Source organism: Scomber japonicus, chromosome 8 (genome assembly GCF_027409825.1).
Source record: "Scomber japonicus isolate fScoJap1 chromosome 8, fScoJap1.pri, whole genome shotgun sequence".
Taxonomy (NCBI): Eukaryota; Metazoa; Chordata; class Actinopteri; order Scombriformes; family Scombridae; genus Scomber; species Scomber japonicus.
Genome location: NC_070585.1, coordinates 14,916,940 through 14,936,039, shown reverse-complemented (window position 1 = coordinate 14,936,039; position 19,100 = coordinate 14,916,940). Strand labels below are relative to the sequence as shown.

Genomic DNA, 19,100 nt, shown 5'->3' with positions numbered 1-19,100 from the left:
TCACTGTAAAGTCCAGTCTCAGTGTAGCTACACTTGTATAAACTGAATATTGGACCAGGATTGGCTCCAAATTGAGCCTGTGAATGTGAAAATAGCCTTTTTGTGTAAAACTTTGCACATACTCTTCACAGTGAAGCTTAAACATTCAAATAAAAGAAAAAATAAAACATTTTTGAGTGGAGGAGGACTTCAGTGCTGAACTTTCACTTGTAACTGCATTAGAGGCTCAATTTAAAATATCTCAAACTGTACTTTTAGGTAAATTAGGTTGGGCTCTTCAACTCAAATCATGACATGACACGAAAAGTTTTACGCCAAAACTTTTTGGTGAGGTAAGAAGTTTGCGCGCACCCAGAACGTGCGTGATGACGTCATCCGCAGGCTCCGTGGTTGTTGTGGCGTTCCCTTCCTCCGCAGCCGTCTCTCCCGTGGTCTGTCCGTGCTGCCGCCGGAGTTAGCTAGGAACTGGAAGAGGAGGTCTGTCTGTCGTGACAGTCCGGTCAGCCCGTTCATCTAAACTTTTCTGAGTCTCGGTTGTGACTGAAGGGCGGACAGAGTGTTTCCTTTGTGTTTTCGATGCATGGGAGTGCCCTGGGAGCGGCGAAGGGAGAAGGTAGGTCTCTGCCACCTCCTCCGCCGTCCGAGCTTTTAGTTCAGCTCCCCGGCCCCGACTACCGCATTGCTGCCTCTGAAGTGAGAAAGAAGGGCTGTCTAGGCCTCAGGAACTTCATAAATCTACGAGACGTGGTGTGAATTTAACTGGCTTTGTGTAACTGAGATTGGGACTATGTGAACCGGATGATTTGGGGCTGTTAAGCCACCGTACCAGCGTTGCTGCGGCCGCGGTGTGTCATACATGGGTGATTTCATACCTCTGTGTGTGTGAGTGGGAGAGAGAGAGAGAGAGAGAGAGAGAGAGAGAGTGAGAGGGAGAGAGAGAGAGAGCAGATGTGCAGAAAATATACTAATTCTCAGTTTTATATCTTAGTTATGACGCATGATTGTCAGTGTCCTCATCCTAACTTACCCATGGAGCTACGCAGCTGTACATTTAGATGAATGAATGACACCCATGTAGGCCGAGCACCAACACAGGTGTACATGTGATAAAAGCTGCTGCTATTGATCCCTTCATTTACCCCCCACCCCACACACGCACCTTTTTTTTTTGCCTGGTATGTCAGAGGTAACTTTCAACTATGATACAGGATAAATCTGCCATGTCTACACTGAAACACACCCAAGCAAAAACAGTTTGGCATGGGTTGTGTGAGCTAGATTCACTTGCAATATAAGTACACACACACACACTCTCTCTCTCTCTCGCTCTCTCTGACTCTCACCCACACACACACAATACACATACGAAGGGGCACCAGGATTGTTTCTCTCATGCCATGTGTCAACAGCATGTGCTCCTGTCATCTTAATCTAACAACACATCTGTAGCATCCTTCATTCTTTTTAAAGACACTAGTCCCAAAGCCTCAAACCACATCTCTGGTGCAGCAGCAGCCTCATTTTTTCCCGCCCCATGTGTGTTTTGTAACTCTGCTACATCACTATGAGATGCTGAGTCTTTAGGCCATGCTAATCAGATATCAGAGCCAGCTCACTGACTCCCATCCAGCTCGCAAGTGAGAGTCACGGCCATGTCAGACCCCAAGGCTGGACTGGACTGAGCTGGACTGTAGTCATGATGAGCATAGATTGAGGATGGTGATGTTTGAGTGAAGGTCAGTTGTTCAGTATTAAAATGAACAAAATCAAAGCTTACATAACTATGATTTTCAAAAGATAAGTTAAAGAGAAATTTGTACTTGCCTGCCGCCACAATTTAATTCACATTTCAACTGTTTGCCATTTTATGTCTGCCTGATATTTTCAGTTATGGCACATGTTACTGTCATTAACTGCTAGCAACTCATAATACACTGAATGAATATTATAGGATTGAACAGGGTTGCGGCTGTAACTCAACTGGTAGAGTGGGTGGATGCTAATCTAAGGTCTGGTGGTGTGGCCTTGTCATCATGTTGAAGTATCCTAGAGTCAGATGCTGAATCCCAAATTGCTAATCCTAATGTGAGTGAATGGGAATATAGCTGCAATGATAATCAATGACCACTTAAATGAATCATCAGCTATTTTTTATATCTGATTAATCATTTGAAGTAATTTTTAAGAAAAACAGTTCAAATTCTCTTTAGTCATCCCTGACAGTAAACTGAATAGCTTCAGTTTGTGGACTGTTGAAGATGTCATATTTTGCTCTGAGAAACTGTGAACATTTGTCACTATAAAAAAAATGAATCAAGAAAACAATCGACAGCTTTATCAATAATAAAAATAATTGTTAGTTGGGAGCTAGGGCTGGGCAATATATCGATATCATATCGACATTGTGATATGAGACTAGATATCGTCTTATAATTTGCATATCGTAATATTGTGATATAGCATAGGTATTTTTTCCTGGTGTTTTAGCTGTTCTTTTATTTGCCTTTTACACACTTTGTCTTTATTCTGCCCCAATTTGGCATATTGTAATAACGTGATATGGCATAGTATTGTCTTTTCCTGGTTTTAAAGGCGGCATTACAGTAAAACTATGTAATTTTTTTTTACTTACCAGATTGTTCTTGCTGTACTACTATTGCCTTTTACTCACTTTGTCATGATATCCACATTACTGATAATTATTTATCAAAAATCTCATTGTGTAAATATTTTGTGAAGGCACCAACAGTCAATATCGTGGCAATATCGATATTGAGGTATTTGGTCAAATATATCATGATATTTGATTTTATCCATATCGCCCAGCCCTAGTTGGAGCCTTTGACAGGAAAAAATATGCTCCAGATAAAAGAGTCAAATGAATGTAATTTACCTAAGGCTATAATTTGACTTGAAGGTAGTGTCACATTTATTTATTATGATAGTTTATCCATCTTTAGGAACAAGATAGTTTTGGGTTTGTGCTGAATCACAATATTATAATAATCACTATATTTTCCTCACTATGAAACTGGATCAAGAATGTTATCAAAGACCATGCAGCTCAATAGATATACTCCTATGTAGAAAATGCAGTGATGTCATACTGGCAGGTTGTCTGCATCTTTAATGATTTGGGCCTTAGTAGAGAGTAGTAGAGATTGGTTATTTACAGTACTGATCTGATCATCAGATAGTTTGTACTTTAGAAACTGGCAACAACCTGAATATTGTGATGGGTCAGGTTTAATTAACTGTGTTAACCAGATATGTGCTCACCATTATTACATGATCAATTGTCTCCCACATGATTGGTGTCTGGTTTTTGTAGTGTTTTGTTATTCCTCCATGTAAAGATGTGCTGTAGATGAAGGTATTAAAGTACTATCTGTATCATCATACGGTCATGGTGTTGGAAGATAATTAGATTGCATTGCTTTGATTAATCCAATGATTACATCTTTAATACACATGTCACAGATGTAACAAGCAGTTGCGTTTGTTTATTCATTTCTTTATATCCTCAAAGTGTTTGATGTGTCCCACTTGTAGCCTTTTTCTGCTGTGGCCTAGATTTCCCGAGGGGACATTAACTTTCATCTCCACTAATCAAATCGAATCCCCCTCAATGCCTGCTGGACAGAACTATAACAGGTGTCTGCACAAGTCTGCCGGGCTTTCTGAGCTTCCCTGCAATTTTCACTTTATATCAGTTATTTCTAATCAGTGTCCATATATCTGTGCTGAGTCAATGGTCATTTAACCAGCAGGCCTGCCTAGCTTTGCAGCAAGTGAAGGATGCTACACACGCTGTGCTTTCTGCGGCTGAAATGGGTTTTGGTTATGATTAATTGCCCCATCGTTGTGAACTTTAGCTTGATGTGTGTTTTCTGAATCAGTGCACAGGATGTTTAGTTAAAAAATACTGGAGAAAACAAACAAAATACCACTCTTAGCTAATGCACTTTTCAAACTGATATATCAAAGCCTGTATTTTTCTCAGAGGGAAACACGTTCCAGGAAATGTTTTTGCACAGAGGTGTTAATGGCCTAGAATTTGTGCTGCCTGCCTGTCAAAGGAAACCTTCATTTTATTCTAATTTAGCACAGACTAGCCATTAGTATGTTGTTCCTTTTAGCGACTGCATTTTTGGACATGTGTGTAATCAAGTGGGAAGAGCTCAGTTTGCATGTCATAATTCCAATATTCAACAAAAGTGTGTCAGTACCATTTAAGCCCTCAGTAGGGATTTCTTTTAAGGGAAGTCACAGGGAAGATGGAGAAAACCACGAAAGGGCAGAGGAGTGAAAGAATGACAGGAATAGGATGACAAAGGAAGGTAAAGCCAAGGAAATTGAAAAGAGTGAGGAAAGCACAAAGAAAGTAAAGGCATTTTGCAGCTCTCCCCTATGGGTGTATAGCAACAGGGCCAGCTGGACACACATGTGAGAAGGAGGAGAGCCAAGGAAGAAAGTAGATAGAGATGAGACAGATTCATTTTTCATCTGAGTAATAGTGTGGTTGCAGACCCACACCTCCTACTGTACATCCGAGGGCCTATTTCCTCAGTGTGTGTGTGTGTGTGTGTGTGTGTGTGTGTTTAAAAAGCAGCACAGAAAAGAGAAAATGTATAAGACTGATTAAAAACCCACATTTACAGAAGAAACATAAAAAAAATGAACAGAGTAATGAATGGTGGTAAAGTTCATTTTCTGCATCTTTATTGAGATATAATGGGAATTACAAGCAATAATGTATTCCATATAATGTATATGTACCTGTAGCAAACAGGTCATTATACAGGATGGGGATTCATTTCACAATAATCACCTGTTCACTGTACATTATCCAGCTTATTACACTGCTATTTACTAAAGAAATCAATAATTTAACACAAAATGATTTTATTGGTTTAAAAATGAATTGATTGCTTCAGCTAAAAAACTAATCTGTTAGGTGCTACGGGTGCCTGTGTTAATCTTAACGTAAACTCTGTAGCCTCCTTAACATGAGCCTGCTCAGCGTTACAATTCACTTTAAACTAAACATTTCCATTGATGGTGAAGTGAGACCTGCTGAATGGGACTTCCTTGGGAACGTTGATGTTGCTGTTTCTGTCCGCTTTCTGTCATCTCTACATTTCCTTCTTACTGGGACTTTGCAGTTGACACACCAGGAAATACAATTGTTAATAATGTTACAAAAAGATTACTATTATCGCGATTGCTTATCACATAGAACTGTGTCCATAGCAACGGTCTGTTATTCATATTAATGGTCTGTTATTCAGAAATAACAGACCATTGAATGATGTATGTGACCAATCAGAATAAAATATTCAACAAAGCTGTGTAATGATAAATAATTAAAAGGGATGTATACACTATATGTTTTCCTCAAAGTACAAAAAGTACCTAAAGATTTAATGCTCATTTTACTAATATATGTTTGTTGTTGGGGGGGAGGGGGTTTTGCCAACACTGATTACTGATCTGTGATCAGCTGAGTCTGCAATGATGAATCCATTGATAGTTTTTTAATTAGTAATTTACTGAAAACTAAATCTAAAACTTTAAATGTATGAGCTCTCTAAATCTTAAAGATGAATTTCTCTGATCACCAGCAATATTATAACAATGATCATATGACTACTACTAATATACTAATTATAATAATATCACCACTACTACTACTGCTGCTGCTACTATTTCTATTAATAATAATAATAATAATAATAATAATAACAGTGACTGCAATAATTATAATTCAGTCGGTTTAGTAATCATCAGCATTGTACAGTTAAAAAATCTGTCATTAGTGATTCATTCATTGTGACGTTATAGAAATGAAATCATCTTCTTTTTCTACCTTTTCTATCAAAGATGTGGCTGTGTCATTGGCTGCTGATCATTTCATAGTGTTATGAAGAGACAGAAAAGCCACAAAATGTTTGTATATTTGATGTCAAAGGCAAACTCTTCCATCACTTCAATAATGTTTTCAGACTAACAGTTAACTGACATTTGATCCGCTGGTCTTCCTGTTGTAGCTCTCTGTTCACATGCTGCAGCTCTTTTCAATTCTGTGACAGAGTCAAAGCTAACTAACTTAACAATTGAAGCTACGGGAGATGTTTTGTGGCTCTATTCCATCGCGACCTGCCTGTAAAACAGAACTGCTAAAATATCCATTTAACCTGTGGCTGTTCTCTGAAGAAATGACAAACAGCCATGACTGCTCACTGTTGCATAGCTAAACAATTGCATGTCCTCGCCCACACATACACACACACACACACACACACACATACACACACATACAAACCAGGGGCTCAAGAATAATACTCCTCCTCCCTGCCTCAGGAATCAGTGCTAACACTGCTAAAAAATCTTTATGAACACACAAACACATCATGATTTAACATCTATTATACCATGCTGATGGCTGCACACACTTTTAGTGAAGCTGGATACAGATCAGAGAATAATGAGCAGGCTGTCTGCATGAGTGTGTGTGTGTTATGTGTTTACTGAGCAGGAGTGTGTCAGCATGAGTTTAGAGATGGCAGCGAGAGCCTTAGGAACCCCAAGCTGTCAGCTGCCTCTGCGCTCTACAACACACGTGCACACACACACACACACAAACTTACACACCAAAGCACCAAAGCATGTGCTGCCTCGACTTCAGCTCCAACCCACTTTGTCAGAAGAACAAACAGGGATAGAAAGCGATAATGGATTGGTTGGCTTTAGACTGGGCTGAAAATGAAGGGAGTGATGCCAGGGACAGACAGATGGAACCATATTAGGCCCTGCCATTCACTGTGGAACATTTGAGTGATTGAGTGGACTGAAAAAAGGTTTCAAGTCCTTCAACGGTGTAATAACCTTTAGTATGTAGGCACTCTCTGTAGGCTTTTTTAACCAGCTTGTTTAGCATTCTGCTGAACCGCTTGGAGAGGGTAGATGTTGTATACAGCAGACCTACTTGGCATTAAGTCAGTTATGCTATTTGTTTTTCTCTCTCTCTCTCTTCCTGTGTGTGTGTTGGCTTCTTGCAGACAGTGCCGGTGGTCCTGACTGTTCAGCAGGATGAGTGAGGCGGAAGGCCAGTTCTACAGCGTTCAGGTGGGAGACTCCACCTTCACTGTACTCAAGCGCTACCAGCAACTCCGCGCCATCGGCTCCGGGGCCCAGGGCATTGTCTGGTGAGCTGCTATACTTTACATTAACATCAGAGTGTTGTTTATACACCGAGTCCTTCTAATTAGATACACTTATCATTGTTGCATGAGTAAAGTAAACTTTTGCCCACCAAGTGGTTAATGATGGCCGAATCTAATTAGCTGCTTCAGTGCCAGTGTGCTGGTGTTGTGCACCCTAGCTCTCTGTCAGACTGTCATGACTTAGTGGGACACTTGAATAGAATAGACACATAATTAATGTTATTAGTAACACCTGTGCCTTTCCTTCTAATGACAAGTCAAAATGTCTGCGGTGAAAAGAATGATAGTTTGTTTGTGTCTGTCGGTGTTTTCACACCTATAGTTTGATTGTTTGGTCCGCAGCAGGCCATAAATTGTTACAATGTAGCGTACTGACTTTGGTATGGTTCGGTTTCACATACGCATATTTCTAAATGAACCAAAATGTGTAATAGTTGAGCTGACTACTCCTCACAGGTCATTTTGGTGTTTATCTTCTTCGTTTTCCTCTAACAACCTGTACTGAAAAAAATCACTGGACACTGGTCTAGTTTTGCTGCAAGCCAAATTTTAGACAGGATATATATATTAATATGTATATATATGATATAAATATTAGGACTGTCAATGTTAATGGGCTAATCGTAAAGAGATTAAAGGCCAGGTATAACATGTTAATTTTTAAAATCGCTCCTCACTGACTCACTGTCACAGTCTGCCGTTATAATGGACCTCTATAAACTGTGCACAGTATGTGTCCATGTCAGGCATGTCACTGCTGCTGTCATATTCCTGCACTGTCTGCACGGATATGCGCATGCGTTATATTACAGGCATCTTACCGGGGATGACATGGAGCGCACACAGAAAAAAAAAGATCGGTTTCATTTATTTGCACGTCATGTCTTATTTTTATACAGTAAAGTCACTGAGGTTGAAACAAGTAACGAGCCTGTTTTGACAACGTAAGGAGTAGGAAGTCCAGATGTTTGTGTTCAAATGTAGGGAGTAAAAGCAAAAAGCCATGAGAAAAGTAAATACTCAAATAAAGTACAGATACCTGAAATATCTACTTAAGTACAGTAGACAAACCAAGTACTCATTGTCTTTATAATGTGTATTGTGACCTGTTGACAGGCAAATATCAGACTCATTAATAGGCAATTTGCCATGATTATATTCAATGAGCCCTTTCCATTTTGGACTCTCCATGGGCTTTCCTCAGCTGCCCCGGGGGACCAAATTACACTGTTGGACATAAGGTTTTTTATAATATAACATCCATATTTCAGCAGAATTTGCTGGTACTTATGGTAACCTAAAAGCAAAAAAATGTTCTAAATTTGGTTAGTCTGACATTTCCATATTGTAGGTTAAGCAGAGCTTTAAGGCTGAAGTCGTGTTTTTTATACTGATTCATCTTTGCGGATTTGATTACTTGAGACAAGAAGCTGGCTTTTTGCTAGTCAAGTTGGTGGTGAGTCATCTTTCCTCTGTGGGATGTTTTTATGTTCTAGCTTAATAACCTTTGTCTCTCTCTGTCTTCCATATGATGTGTCCACAGCTCTGCACTAGATACAGTCCTTGGTATACCAGTGGCAGTGAAAAAGCTGTGTCGGCCTTTCCAGAACCAGACACATGCTAAACGTGCATACAGGGAGCTGGTGCTGCTAAAATGTGTCAACCACAAAAATGTAAGAATCTGATTTGATGTCGGTTATTTTTCCTACCTGCTACAGACATATAAAGCAGCAAATGTACAGTAGTGAGACTGCTCCATAAAATCTGCCAGGTAGTAAAAACTGTTGGCAGTCGAATCAAAATGTAACTTCACATCTTCTCATGTTTTCCTCTTTTGTTTAACTGATGTGTTTTGCAGTAGGAAGGTAGCACATACCTGGAAAAACAAGCTTGCATACACATGTCATTTCTTGGAGAGTGAGAGATTTCAGACAAACCAACTTAATGCTCTGGCCTCAGTTGGCTAGCTCTCCACTGTGAAGTGGATGTACAGTAGAAGGGAGAGTAACAGAGTGGACTAATGGCCTCTCTCTCTATGTGCAGATCATCCGTCTGATCAACGTGTTCACGCCTCAGAAGTCCCTGGAGGAATTCCAGGATCTGTGAGTGGCGGTCAAGGGTTGTGTTTTTTTGACTGTGACAATCTACTCTGTGGGATTTAAAGATTTCAACTAAAGTGTGTTAACTGACATTAAGAATACTGTGCTTTCTTAGCATCCCTCTATTTAAAACCCCTGCTGCTCTGGGTTTCTTAAATATGCTCTATTAACTGAAATTGTTTTTCACTACTTTTTCTCCCTCTTCTTTGTGCCTGTTTTTTCCCCAATATCCATTTCTCTGCACTTATATCTATGACCAGACAATTGCCATTTACTTTTTTTCATTCCTTCTTCATCTTTCAGATATCTGGTGATGGAGCTGATGGATGCCAGCCTATGCCAAGTGATCCACATGGACCTGGACCATGAGAGAATGTCCTACCTGCTGTACCAGATCCTCTGTGGCATCAGGCACCTGCACTCTGCTGGCATCATCCATAGGGTAAGGACGGTGGATTGTGCTGAGCACTGAAGTATTTAATAATGATTTGATCCACTGCAGAAAACCATTTAATAAAGTTTTGATTCTCACACAAAGTAGTTTTTTAAGTCAAAACGTTGATTGTGAAAATTTGAACTTTGAACTCAAGTCAGCAAGTAATTATCAGTTCTTTTAATACTTGCTTGAGTAGTTTGGACTTTGTGGTGGTATTTAACCCCTTCAGTCCTGTTGTACCATTAACAGATTTTAAGACCATTGTGAGACTATTAAGACATTTTATAATAGTAATTCAATGCACCAGTGTATGTGTCCTTGCTGTGACATACGTCCATTTTAATCTCATCACCAGTTACTGCATGTGTTGAATTAAATACCTCTCGGTCAATGTGTTGTTGTTAATGTCTGCACACTCCTATAGATTTGGCTGTTTCTATCCCCTCAGGACCTAAAACCCAGTAACATTGTGGTGAAGTCAGATTGCACTCTCAAGATCTTGGACTTTGGCCTGGCAAGAACAGCCTGCACTAACTTTATGATGACCCCCTATGTGGTGACCAGATACTACCGAGCCCCAGAAGTCATTCTGGGCATGAAGTATAAGGAGAATGGTAAGAGGGACAACTGAGCAGCAGTCCTAGTTTAAAAGATTTTATATCTCTAAAAATGTTGGAATGAGCTGAGAGGAATTTAGTTTAGTTTAGTGTATTTATTTAAAAAGGGACAGTGTACATTCATGGAACATTTCAAAATAAAATGTAAATGCACCGGAATTAGCTAAAATAGCTAGTTTTCATCTGTTTTCCCTTGGCAGACAGACAGAAAGAGAAAATAATAAATAAATAAATAAAAAAGAAAGAAAAGTCAAAATTAAAACAACAAGTTGTTAAAGACAGACAGACATACAAGGGGTTAGACATATAGAGAAATTACAGTGCAGGTTAGTTATGGTTATAGTTTTGGTTATTTTTAATCCATCTCTTAAGTTTAGGATAGATAACTGGTGCAATCTCTTACATCCGTATAACACAGTCTCCCCTGGTGACTGCCCTGGTTGCTCTGCCACTGCTGTTCTTCAGCTCTATGAACTCACTCAGAGGGGGAGGTACTAGCCCATGTAGTATTTTAAATATGAGACAGGCATCCAAAAACTGTAAGAAGCTGTCAAATTTAAATGTTATATTGTGTTAGTATATGGCAGTGGTGATTGAATAGATGAAGGAATAATGTATCTCTACTAAGTTGTTATACAACACTGCTGTGTCCTAGTGGAATTACTTTTAAATTCAGTATTGTCATAGGTCTTGTCATCATATGATCTACTTCCATATGTTTATTACAAGGACATTATAAAGCAGCAATGGTAAACAGCTGAGAAATAATACATGCTTTAACAAATAGAAGTGTCTCTCTCTCTCTGTACTGAGAGAACACTCTACACACACACACACACAGTGGATCCTCCTATGCAAACTAACTTACCCACAAAGTTTTGTCCCAAGCCAGAGAGATAAAAGAAAGCCAGCCTTAAGATGAATATGATGAAGCCAACAGGCCGTGGCACAGCTGCAGAATGCACAAAAACATACAGAGCACTAGTGTTCTGCATTTCAGTGTTTGTCAGTTGAATTTAAACTGGATCACGTAGTCCAACTGTGCAGCTTCCATATGTCATTGTCTTTGCATTTAGTGTGAATTGTATTATGTGGTTGATGTAATGCAATCTTTTTTATATCTGTGTGTGTGTGTGTGTGTGTGTGTGTGTGCGTGTGTGCGTGTGCGTGTGTGTGTGTGTGTGTGTGTGTGTGTGTGTTCTCCGTTCCCAGTGGACATCTGGTCAGTGGGGTGTATCATGGGAGAGATGGTAAAAGGCAGTGTCATCTTCCAGGGCACCGACCGTATCCTGCACCGCTCTCACTGTCTCCGTCTTCCCCCTACTTCCATCTTTCACATCTCATTTATCTTGATAATTTTCTTGTCCTATGACTCTCCTAGCACACTTGTATGTCTAGATGGGTCCTTGTCATGCCCTCTAAACATTACCTGCTGAATAGGACCATGTAAGATTTCCAGCAGACCCTAATTTGAACTATTTGAGCTATTTGTTTTTTTTAACCACCTTCAGTAATCAGTGGAACTGTTATTCAGATATCTTTAATACATTAAATAGGATAGTTCACCCCAAAATCAAAAAGAGTAGCAAAGTTTTGGAGATATTGGCTGTAGAGATGTAAGCCTTCGCTCAAATACAACAGAACTAGATAGATATTTGAAATTGAAATGATTTTTTTTCATATCATTTGCATTCATATCAGTCGTGTCTCTGTTTCTAACGGGTTTGGTCCCCTCTTCACTCACCAGCTCCTTTCAGTGGCACTATCCATTTACACCTGAGTAGCAGCAGATGGATGCAGCGACCTGTTCTATTCTAGGCTAGATTACTTTTTCATCTGGTGAAAGTAATAACCTTTTACTGCGGATGTAAGTCAGAGGTCTTTTTGAATGTGCATATCAGTATTTATTTAGCTATTTTCAGCAATGTAGCAGGGTTTTTCCATAACAAGCATCTTGTACAGACATTGACCAGTGGAATAAGGTGATTGAGGTTCTGGGCACGCCCAGTCTGGAGTTTATGAACCGTCTGATGGAGACCGTGAGGAACTATGTGATGAACAAGCCACAGTATCCGGGTGTCAGCTTCGCAGAGCTTTTCCCGGACTGGGCCTTTCCCTCTGACTCAGAACATGACAAACTGAAAAGTAAGTGTGCTGGACACTCAAATACACTTTAACTAAATGTAAATGCATAATATACAACTTATTTTAGAATTGTCAGATTATTTAGGTATTTAGATTTGATGTATGGATCACAGTAAAACGGAGGCATTTGTCTGCAGTATATTGATGAAATGAGACATTTCCTAACAAAATTAGAGGGACACAGAGGCTGAAACAGAGCCTCTATATGACCAGTCCAGACAATGATGATGCAGAGACAAAGTTTTTCTGTCGTAATTTGTGGCATTTAGAGATCAAATCACGGAAACAAAGGAACAAATCTTGACATTACCAGAGATTTTACCCAGTGCCGTGAGGGGAAGTAATCAGCTCTCATGAAGACCGCTTAAATTAAGTGATGTCATAGTCTTGTTTCCATAGTAACAGTTCCCTTCCTCTGTTGCCATAACAGCGGGTCAAGCCCGGGACCTGCTGTCCAAAATGCTGGTCATTGATCCTGAATGCCGCATCTCTGTAGAGGAAGCCTTGAACCATCCCTACATTCACGTGTGGTACGACCCTGCGGAGGCTGACGCGGTGAGGAGACTTTTCCACTCGAGGCGGTTCACTATTGTAACATCTTTATCATTGCAGTGATTCTGCATGACCTTTCTGTATTTATGTATTTCTGTTTCTTACGCAGCCACCTCCCCAGATTTCAGATAAGCAGCTGGAAGAGAGAGAGCACACCATTGAGCAGTGGAAAGGTAGGATACACTGCCCTCTAGGGAAACATCACAGTAGTGCAGATTTTATTTCCTTTCCATTTTAATTATAGTTTCATGCTGAGCACACCATTATGACACGTAGCATTGTGTATTTCTCTCAGAGCTCATTTATGAAGAGGTGATTGACTGGGAGGAGAGGAACAAGAATGGTCTAATGAAAGAAGATAGCTCAGGTATGTATATCTGCCATCTTCAGTCATTATCTGTTATATTGTAAAACAAATTAGTGGCATTTAAAGCCTTGAGTTTAAGAGTAGTTTAATTAATAATGTGCCACTTTAAAAAAAATATGTTATATATATATATTATATAAAAATATATTAGAAAATATATTAAATTCACTTAAATACGATCCAATTAGTGCAACTATCTGAACTTTTCTTCTCTTGGCTCCTTCCACTCGTGTGCATGTCACGTGTCAGATGTGGTGTCCGGCTCAGCCTCTCAGTCCTCCTCAGCCAATGACATCTCATCTATGTCCACGGAGCACACATTGGCCTCAGACACAGACAGCAGCAGCATCGACACACTGACGGGACCACTGGATGAGAGTCAGTGAACACAGTCCATGGCCATATGTGTCTGCCTGCCCCCTCCCCCTTCCCCCATTTACAATATCCAAATATCAATCAACCATCACCTTCCTTTTTTCTGTTTACTCCCCATATTTTCATTTTCTTTTTTTGTTCTCTTTTTGTTCTTCCTTCTTTCCTCTCAACTTCAATGAATAGGTCTATTTTTCTATTTTCTTTTCATATGTGATCTTGTGGATCTTGTTGATCCTCTTCAACTTGTTTTGGACTGCATCCTAGAGGTCAAAGCTGTGCTATCTGTTGGGTCAAAGGTTTATCATTCTCTACTTTGTGGATATTGTTTAACTTGATCAAATATAAATGATGTATGCATCAATATTGGTTTTCAGGTTACCAGGAGTAGGTGGGGGATTGTTGTTTGTTCTGTATGCCTGTAATAGTTTTAATAGTTTTATTTTTTTAGGGAATATTAAGTTGAGATGAGAGGTTATTTGTCATCAAATTTGAGCAGACACGTATTGAACATAGACCGCAGCTGTTCTTATGCATGTTACGCCAAAATGAACAAAGCTTAAAATAAGTCGATTGCACCAACCATCTGATGTTCATCTGATGATCAACCACTAATCGAAAGTTTGATCGAGCCTTCAGCTAACTAGCAGTATTGCAGATCTCGTCAGTGGTGCTTTCTGCACCGGGTTTTTCTTTTTCTTTTTTTCTTTTTTTTTTAATTAATTGGCTTGAGTGATATAGGTTTCAAGCTTTTACTCCTGACAGCATGGGGAAGCTGTGGTTGTAGTGTTACAGTTTTATTACCTGATTTAATGTACTGTATGTAAAGATGTCATGATCTGACACCTATAGTGGCTGTTTTGTTACAAATAGGTAAAGTGTGTTTGTTTTCTTAAGAAATTGAACGTACCTGTAGAACTGTGTATTGCAATCACCCCCATTTTACATAAGGTACTGATTAATCAGTGTGTATATCAAAAGAACATTGTAATCCTTAAGATTTAGGAGAGGCAAAGACATACATGTGGTATTTATTTTTCTGTTCTTGCAAAATGTTGCACACAATCATGCTGAGGCCCATGAAAAATCAAGCCTCTTGTCGAAGCATTTCATTGACAAAACCAGTGCATGGGCTACTCCTTTTCTAAACCATTCCATTAGTACTGGAACGAAATCAGCCATGAATCAGACATCATGTAGAACACATTTAAAGGCAGTAAAACACAAATAATGGTGTTTAACTTGCATGAAGGCATTACAGATGCCATTAAGATACAGTAGTTCTTGTCATAAAGAGAGATCCGTTCAGGGCAGTTCTTTAATTTACAGTACCTTGATGTTCTCAGTTAAGGAAGCCTGTTTGAGAGATGTTGGTTTTTTTTTCTTGCCTTGTAAGCCTATATGTGTGTATGTATTATCAAAATGTACTGTGCTGCACTCTCCTTCGTTGTCTCCTTTTAAATTGTCCTTAAAGACAGCAGTCACCCCATTTTGTAAAGGCAAAGTCTATGGAGGAAATCGACCCAACGACAAACAAATAGCAGACGTGTTGTGGTTAGAAATGAGGACGTGACTGTGGAGTCGTGAATCACAATCTGAACCCTGCACCTCCAGATGGAATCTTAAAAGATGAAACAGACTGTGGAGCTGCTTTTTGCAGAAATGATTGCACAGTGTGATGGACATGTAGAAATATGACATTATGGAGTCACTGAGGACTAAAGCACCATGTTGTACACTATATTTTCCTTTTAAAAACCATGACCTTATTCTTTGAGTCATGCCTTAAATGAATGAGGAGTGGCCATTTCACTCCCAAAAATCATATCAGATAAGGACTGAGCATTACAATGTTCAGAACATATTGTGTGTTTATCATGTTTTTAAAAAAGCTCCATTGTAAGCACTGTACATCTTGCATTTTTGTTCCGTTTGCAATGACCACAATATTTCAACAATATTATCACTTGGCCAACATCTTTTGCCCGTACGCAGCTAATAAAGTGGACATCAGTGATTCACTTTCTTTCATTTATGTTTGATATATTTTATGATTGTTTATGAAGAGGGAGAGAAATGTTCTGCCTAGATACGAACTACTATACAAGATCTTTTGCCTTTATTCCTATACGTTGCACACTTGCTCTTCATATCATCACACACCACACATATTCATTCTCAAAAGCTCTTGACGATGTACTCTGTCTTCTTGGCCTCATTGTTGAGTTCTCCAAAGTTGTCAAAGAACTGCTCCATGTCTTTCTGCAGCGCTGAATTGCGTGTTTCTGCATCAGTGCGGACCCTTTCAGACTCCGCAATCTTAGCCTGCACAGCCTGGTACCAGTGTCGCTGCTGTGCAAGGTTGGCTTTCAACCGAGCAACCTCTACCTGCAGCTCCTCATTTCTCTGCTCCAAGCTGAGGTTCGGGGCAAGGGGGAGGAAAGGAGAAAAACAAGATTAGGTAGGTGAATGTAAAAAGAGAAAGAAAAGATAAGCAGTGGATTTGAATGTCATTTGATTTTGGGGAATTTGATTCTCAACTTTCAAGGATTAATATGAATCATTTTGGATAATGATTGAAGATCTTTCTTTTCCTATTATGAACTTCTATGTTAAGCTAAATGAGCTGTAGTTTTCCTCTTGTCCTTGTCAGCCATTACCAATGTCTGACATTACACTGAGACTTGCTCTATCTATATCAGTAGTAAATAAGGTATGTGTTGTGTCTAGGTCAGCAGCATGGCCCCTTAAATTAGCTCTCTTTCCAATGCCATGAGCTTTTTCTATAGGTCAAATGAATAGGATTTATTTTCAATTTAAACTCTACTAAACAGGGTTCTTATAACACACACAAGCAGAGTGTACCCATAGATATCAGAGTAGTTAAAATTTAGCATAAAATCAGCATTGGTGACCCAGAGTGGACAATAATTCTTTGACATCTTAATATAGTCAGTGTTTCCGACAGAGCACGTCATGGGAAATTTAAAGAGAATTTATTAACAGTTGTTGGTGCAGTATGAACTAAACAGGATATGAGGTGAAGCTCGGGGTCAAATGAGTGACCGGAAAAGCACAGCTGACTGGACACTTTCTGAGCCTGGGAACATTGTGCTTTTTCTCAGTGGAAATACAGGAAGGGGCTAGAAAATGCTCATACTTAAGCCAGTGAAGTGAAAATGTATTGAAGCCTAGAACGTAAGTCTGTGAAATTTAAGACATTCCCTTTTGTCTTTAACACTGTGTGCCTAATCTCTGTAACGTGTTTATGTGAGCTGTGTAGTTTGAAATTCAAATGGAAAACAAAACAAAATGAACATTACCTGATTATTCGTGCCTCATACTCTTCCCTCTGTCTCATTATCTGCTGTTGGAGGCTGGTGAGGAGGCTGCGAAGTGCACTGGCAGAGGGGTCGGCAAGGGGTATGGGAGGGGGCACCCTAGGAGCCCAGGATGAATGCTCTTGGTGCTGGGCCTCAGCTTGAAGCCAAGGAGCTTGGCACCCAGTTTGGCATTGCTGGGGGGAACGCCTTGCAAGTTGTGGCTGAGGAGGCAACATCTTTTGAGAGAGCGGGGGATGCAGCATCGAGTCCCCCTGCTGAAATCCACAGGATACTGAGTCCAGCTCAGGCTCCTGTTCATGCTCCTTTTCTTGGTCTGGATTCTGGTCCTGGTTGATGGAGCCACTTTCAGGGAGGATGATCTCGCAGGAAGACCAAGGGCTCTTCTCTTCACTCACTCCCTCACCCTCCATCAGTCCCTGGAGCTGCTCAGGGGCCCATGCTTGGTACATCTGTTCCTGTAGGTGCTCTGGGAAGCTTGTTTCCATGTCAAAGGCAGCCTGGAGGCTATCAGGGGTGACAGCATCAGGGAGGTTATCATAGAGAGACAGAGCACTGCGGTGTTCCTCACTCTGTGATGGGCTGGGGCTCTGGTTCAGATGAGCTCTGTCCTTTCCTCTACACTCTGCTCCCCAGCTACTCCCCTGCTCTCCCCCTCTCTCTCCTCCTCGTGCTCTGTTCATGCCTGGGCCCATCTCTGCTCCCCAGCACTGTCTTCCCAGGCTTTCTCTCCAGCTGCAGTAACTGTGATCTGGCCAGGTGCCAGGCCCTCTTCCCCCACCAGCTAGTGTGGGAACCTCAGCCACAACTGGAGCCAGACCAGGGAGAGGGCTGCAGGGGCCTGGGAGTCTGGTTACAGCAGGGCACAGAACTCTACTCTCCATTTCCTTTTCCCTGGCCCTGCCTCGCTGGGCAAAAGGTGGGCAGTTGTCGTACAGGGGATCCGTGGAGCTGGAGCTGGCTGTGGTGGGGGTTTCAACAGCAAGACAGGGGAGCTCCATGATCCAAACAAGCACATGTGGGGCTGAGAGCCTTAGATAACTGCCCACCCCTCCTCTGGGAGCCTTAGATTGTGGATTTGTGAGCGTGCTATGGAGCGTCCCTGGTGGTTATGCCAAGAAAGACGTGATGTGTGGTGGGGAGAGGAAGGTGTAAGAGCCCTCCTCCCCTTTGGCTGGCTCTCTACTGTGCCCCTGACACTGCTGCCCAACGGTAGTCAGGTTGTAGTGTGGGTGTAGCCGACAGGGACTATGTGACTATGTATGTGTGTGTGTGTGTGTGTGTGTGTGTGTGTGTGTGTGTGTCTGTGTGCGTGTGTGTGTGTGCGTGTGTGTGTGTGTGTGTGTCTTTAAGCAAGACTGACATCAGCTGTTACTTTAGCACAGCTTCTGAGGGAGGGACCAGGGTGTAATATAGTCTGGCTCATTCCTAAAGACAGTCACACATAACTGCAACCACAGAAATAGACAGTGGCCATGGGTACAAAGTGTGAAACACACACAATAAACCCCATAATCTGCTATAAGCACAATATTCATGCATCGAAATCTGCCAAAGACACAAATGTATAACCAAAAATGTAAAGATTTGATATGATTTAACTCAAGCTTGTTAAAGAAATGACACAGTTTCCAGATTGTACACCCTTTGCCTGGGCTTACTACTTCAGCTGAGTCATTGAGTTCACCCTGTGGAATCTACTACAGAGCATTTATCTCATTTGTGAGAGCTGCTCTGCACCAAATCAGTGCTGCCATCAACAGGAGCCTGGTGACAAATCACACCATCTCACAGTTTAATCAAATCAACAGAGGTTGCAGCTTTATGGAACAGGAAAGAATTCTGGTTGATATTCTGGAAAGTTTAATTTTTTAGGGGTAGAGATGAAAGACACAATTGCAGGAGGAGTTTGTCATTAGGAAAAGGCAGAGAGGGAGAAAGGGTT

General features: G+C 40.7%; 2 protein-coding genes across 2 annotated transcripts; one reads left to right on the top strand and one right to left on the bottom strand.

Moving 5' to 3' along the window:
* Positions 1 to 398: 398 nt before the first annotated feature.
* mapk9 (mitogen-activated protein kinase 9) lies at positions 399 to 14,128 on the top strand. The gene is made up of 12 exons (XM_053323243.1): positions 399 to 613; positions 7,062 to 7,208; positions 8,770 to 8,899; positions 9,270 to 9,328; positions 9,629 to 9,767; positions 10,210 to 10,375; positions 11,591 to 11,662; positions 12,341 to 12,523; positions 12,954 to 13,078; positions 13,185 to 13,248; positions 13,371 to 13,442; positions 13,692 to 14,128. The coding sequence occupies exons 2-12, from the start codon at positions 7,093 to 7,095 to the stop codon at positions 13,826 to 13,828; spliced, it is 1,263 nt and encodes a 420-aa protein (XP_053179218.1). The 5' UTR covers positions 399 to 613; positions 7,062 to 7,092; the 3' UTR covers positions 13,829 to 14,128.
* A 1,794-nt stretch (positions 14,129 to 15,922) lies between these two features.
* LOC128362718 (uncharacterized) lies at positions 15,923 to 18,156 on the bottom strand. Its single transcript, XM_053323562.1, has 2 exons — positions 17,138 to 18,156; positions 15,923 to 16,230 (listed from the first exon to the last, which is right to left on the bottom strand). The coding sequence occupies exons 1-2, from the start codon at positions 18,154 to 18,156 to the stop codon at positions 15,993 to 15,995; spliced, it is 1,257 nt and encodes a 418-aa protein (XP_053179537.1). The 3' UTR covers positions 15,923 to 15,992.
* Positions 18,157 to 19,100: the final 944 nt, after the last annotated feature.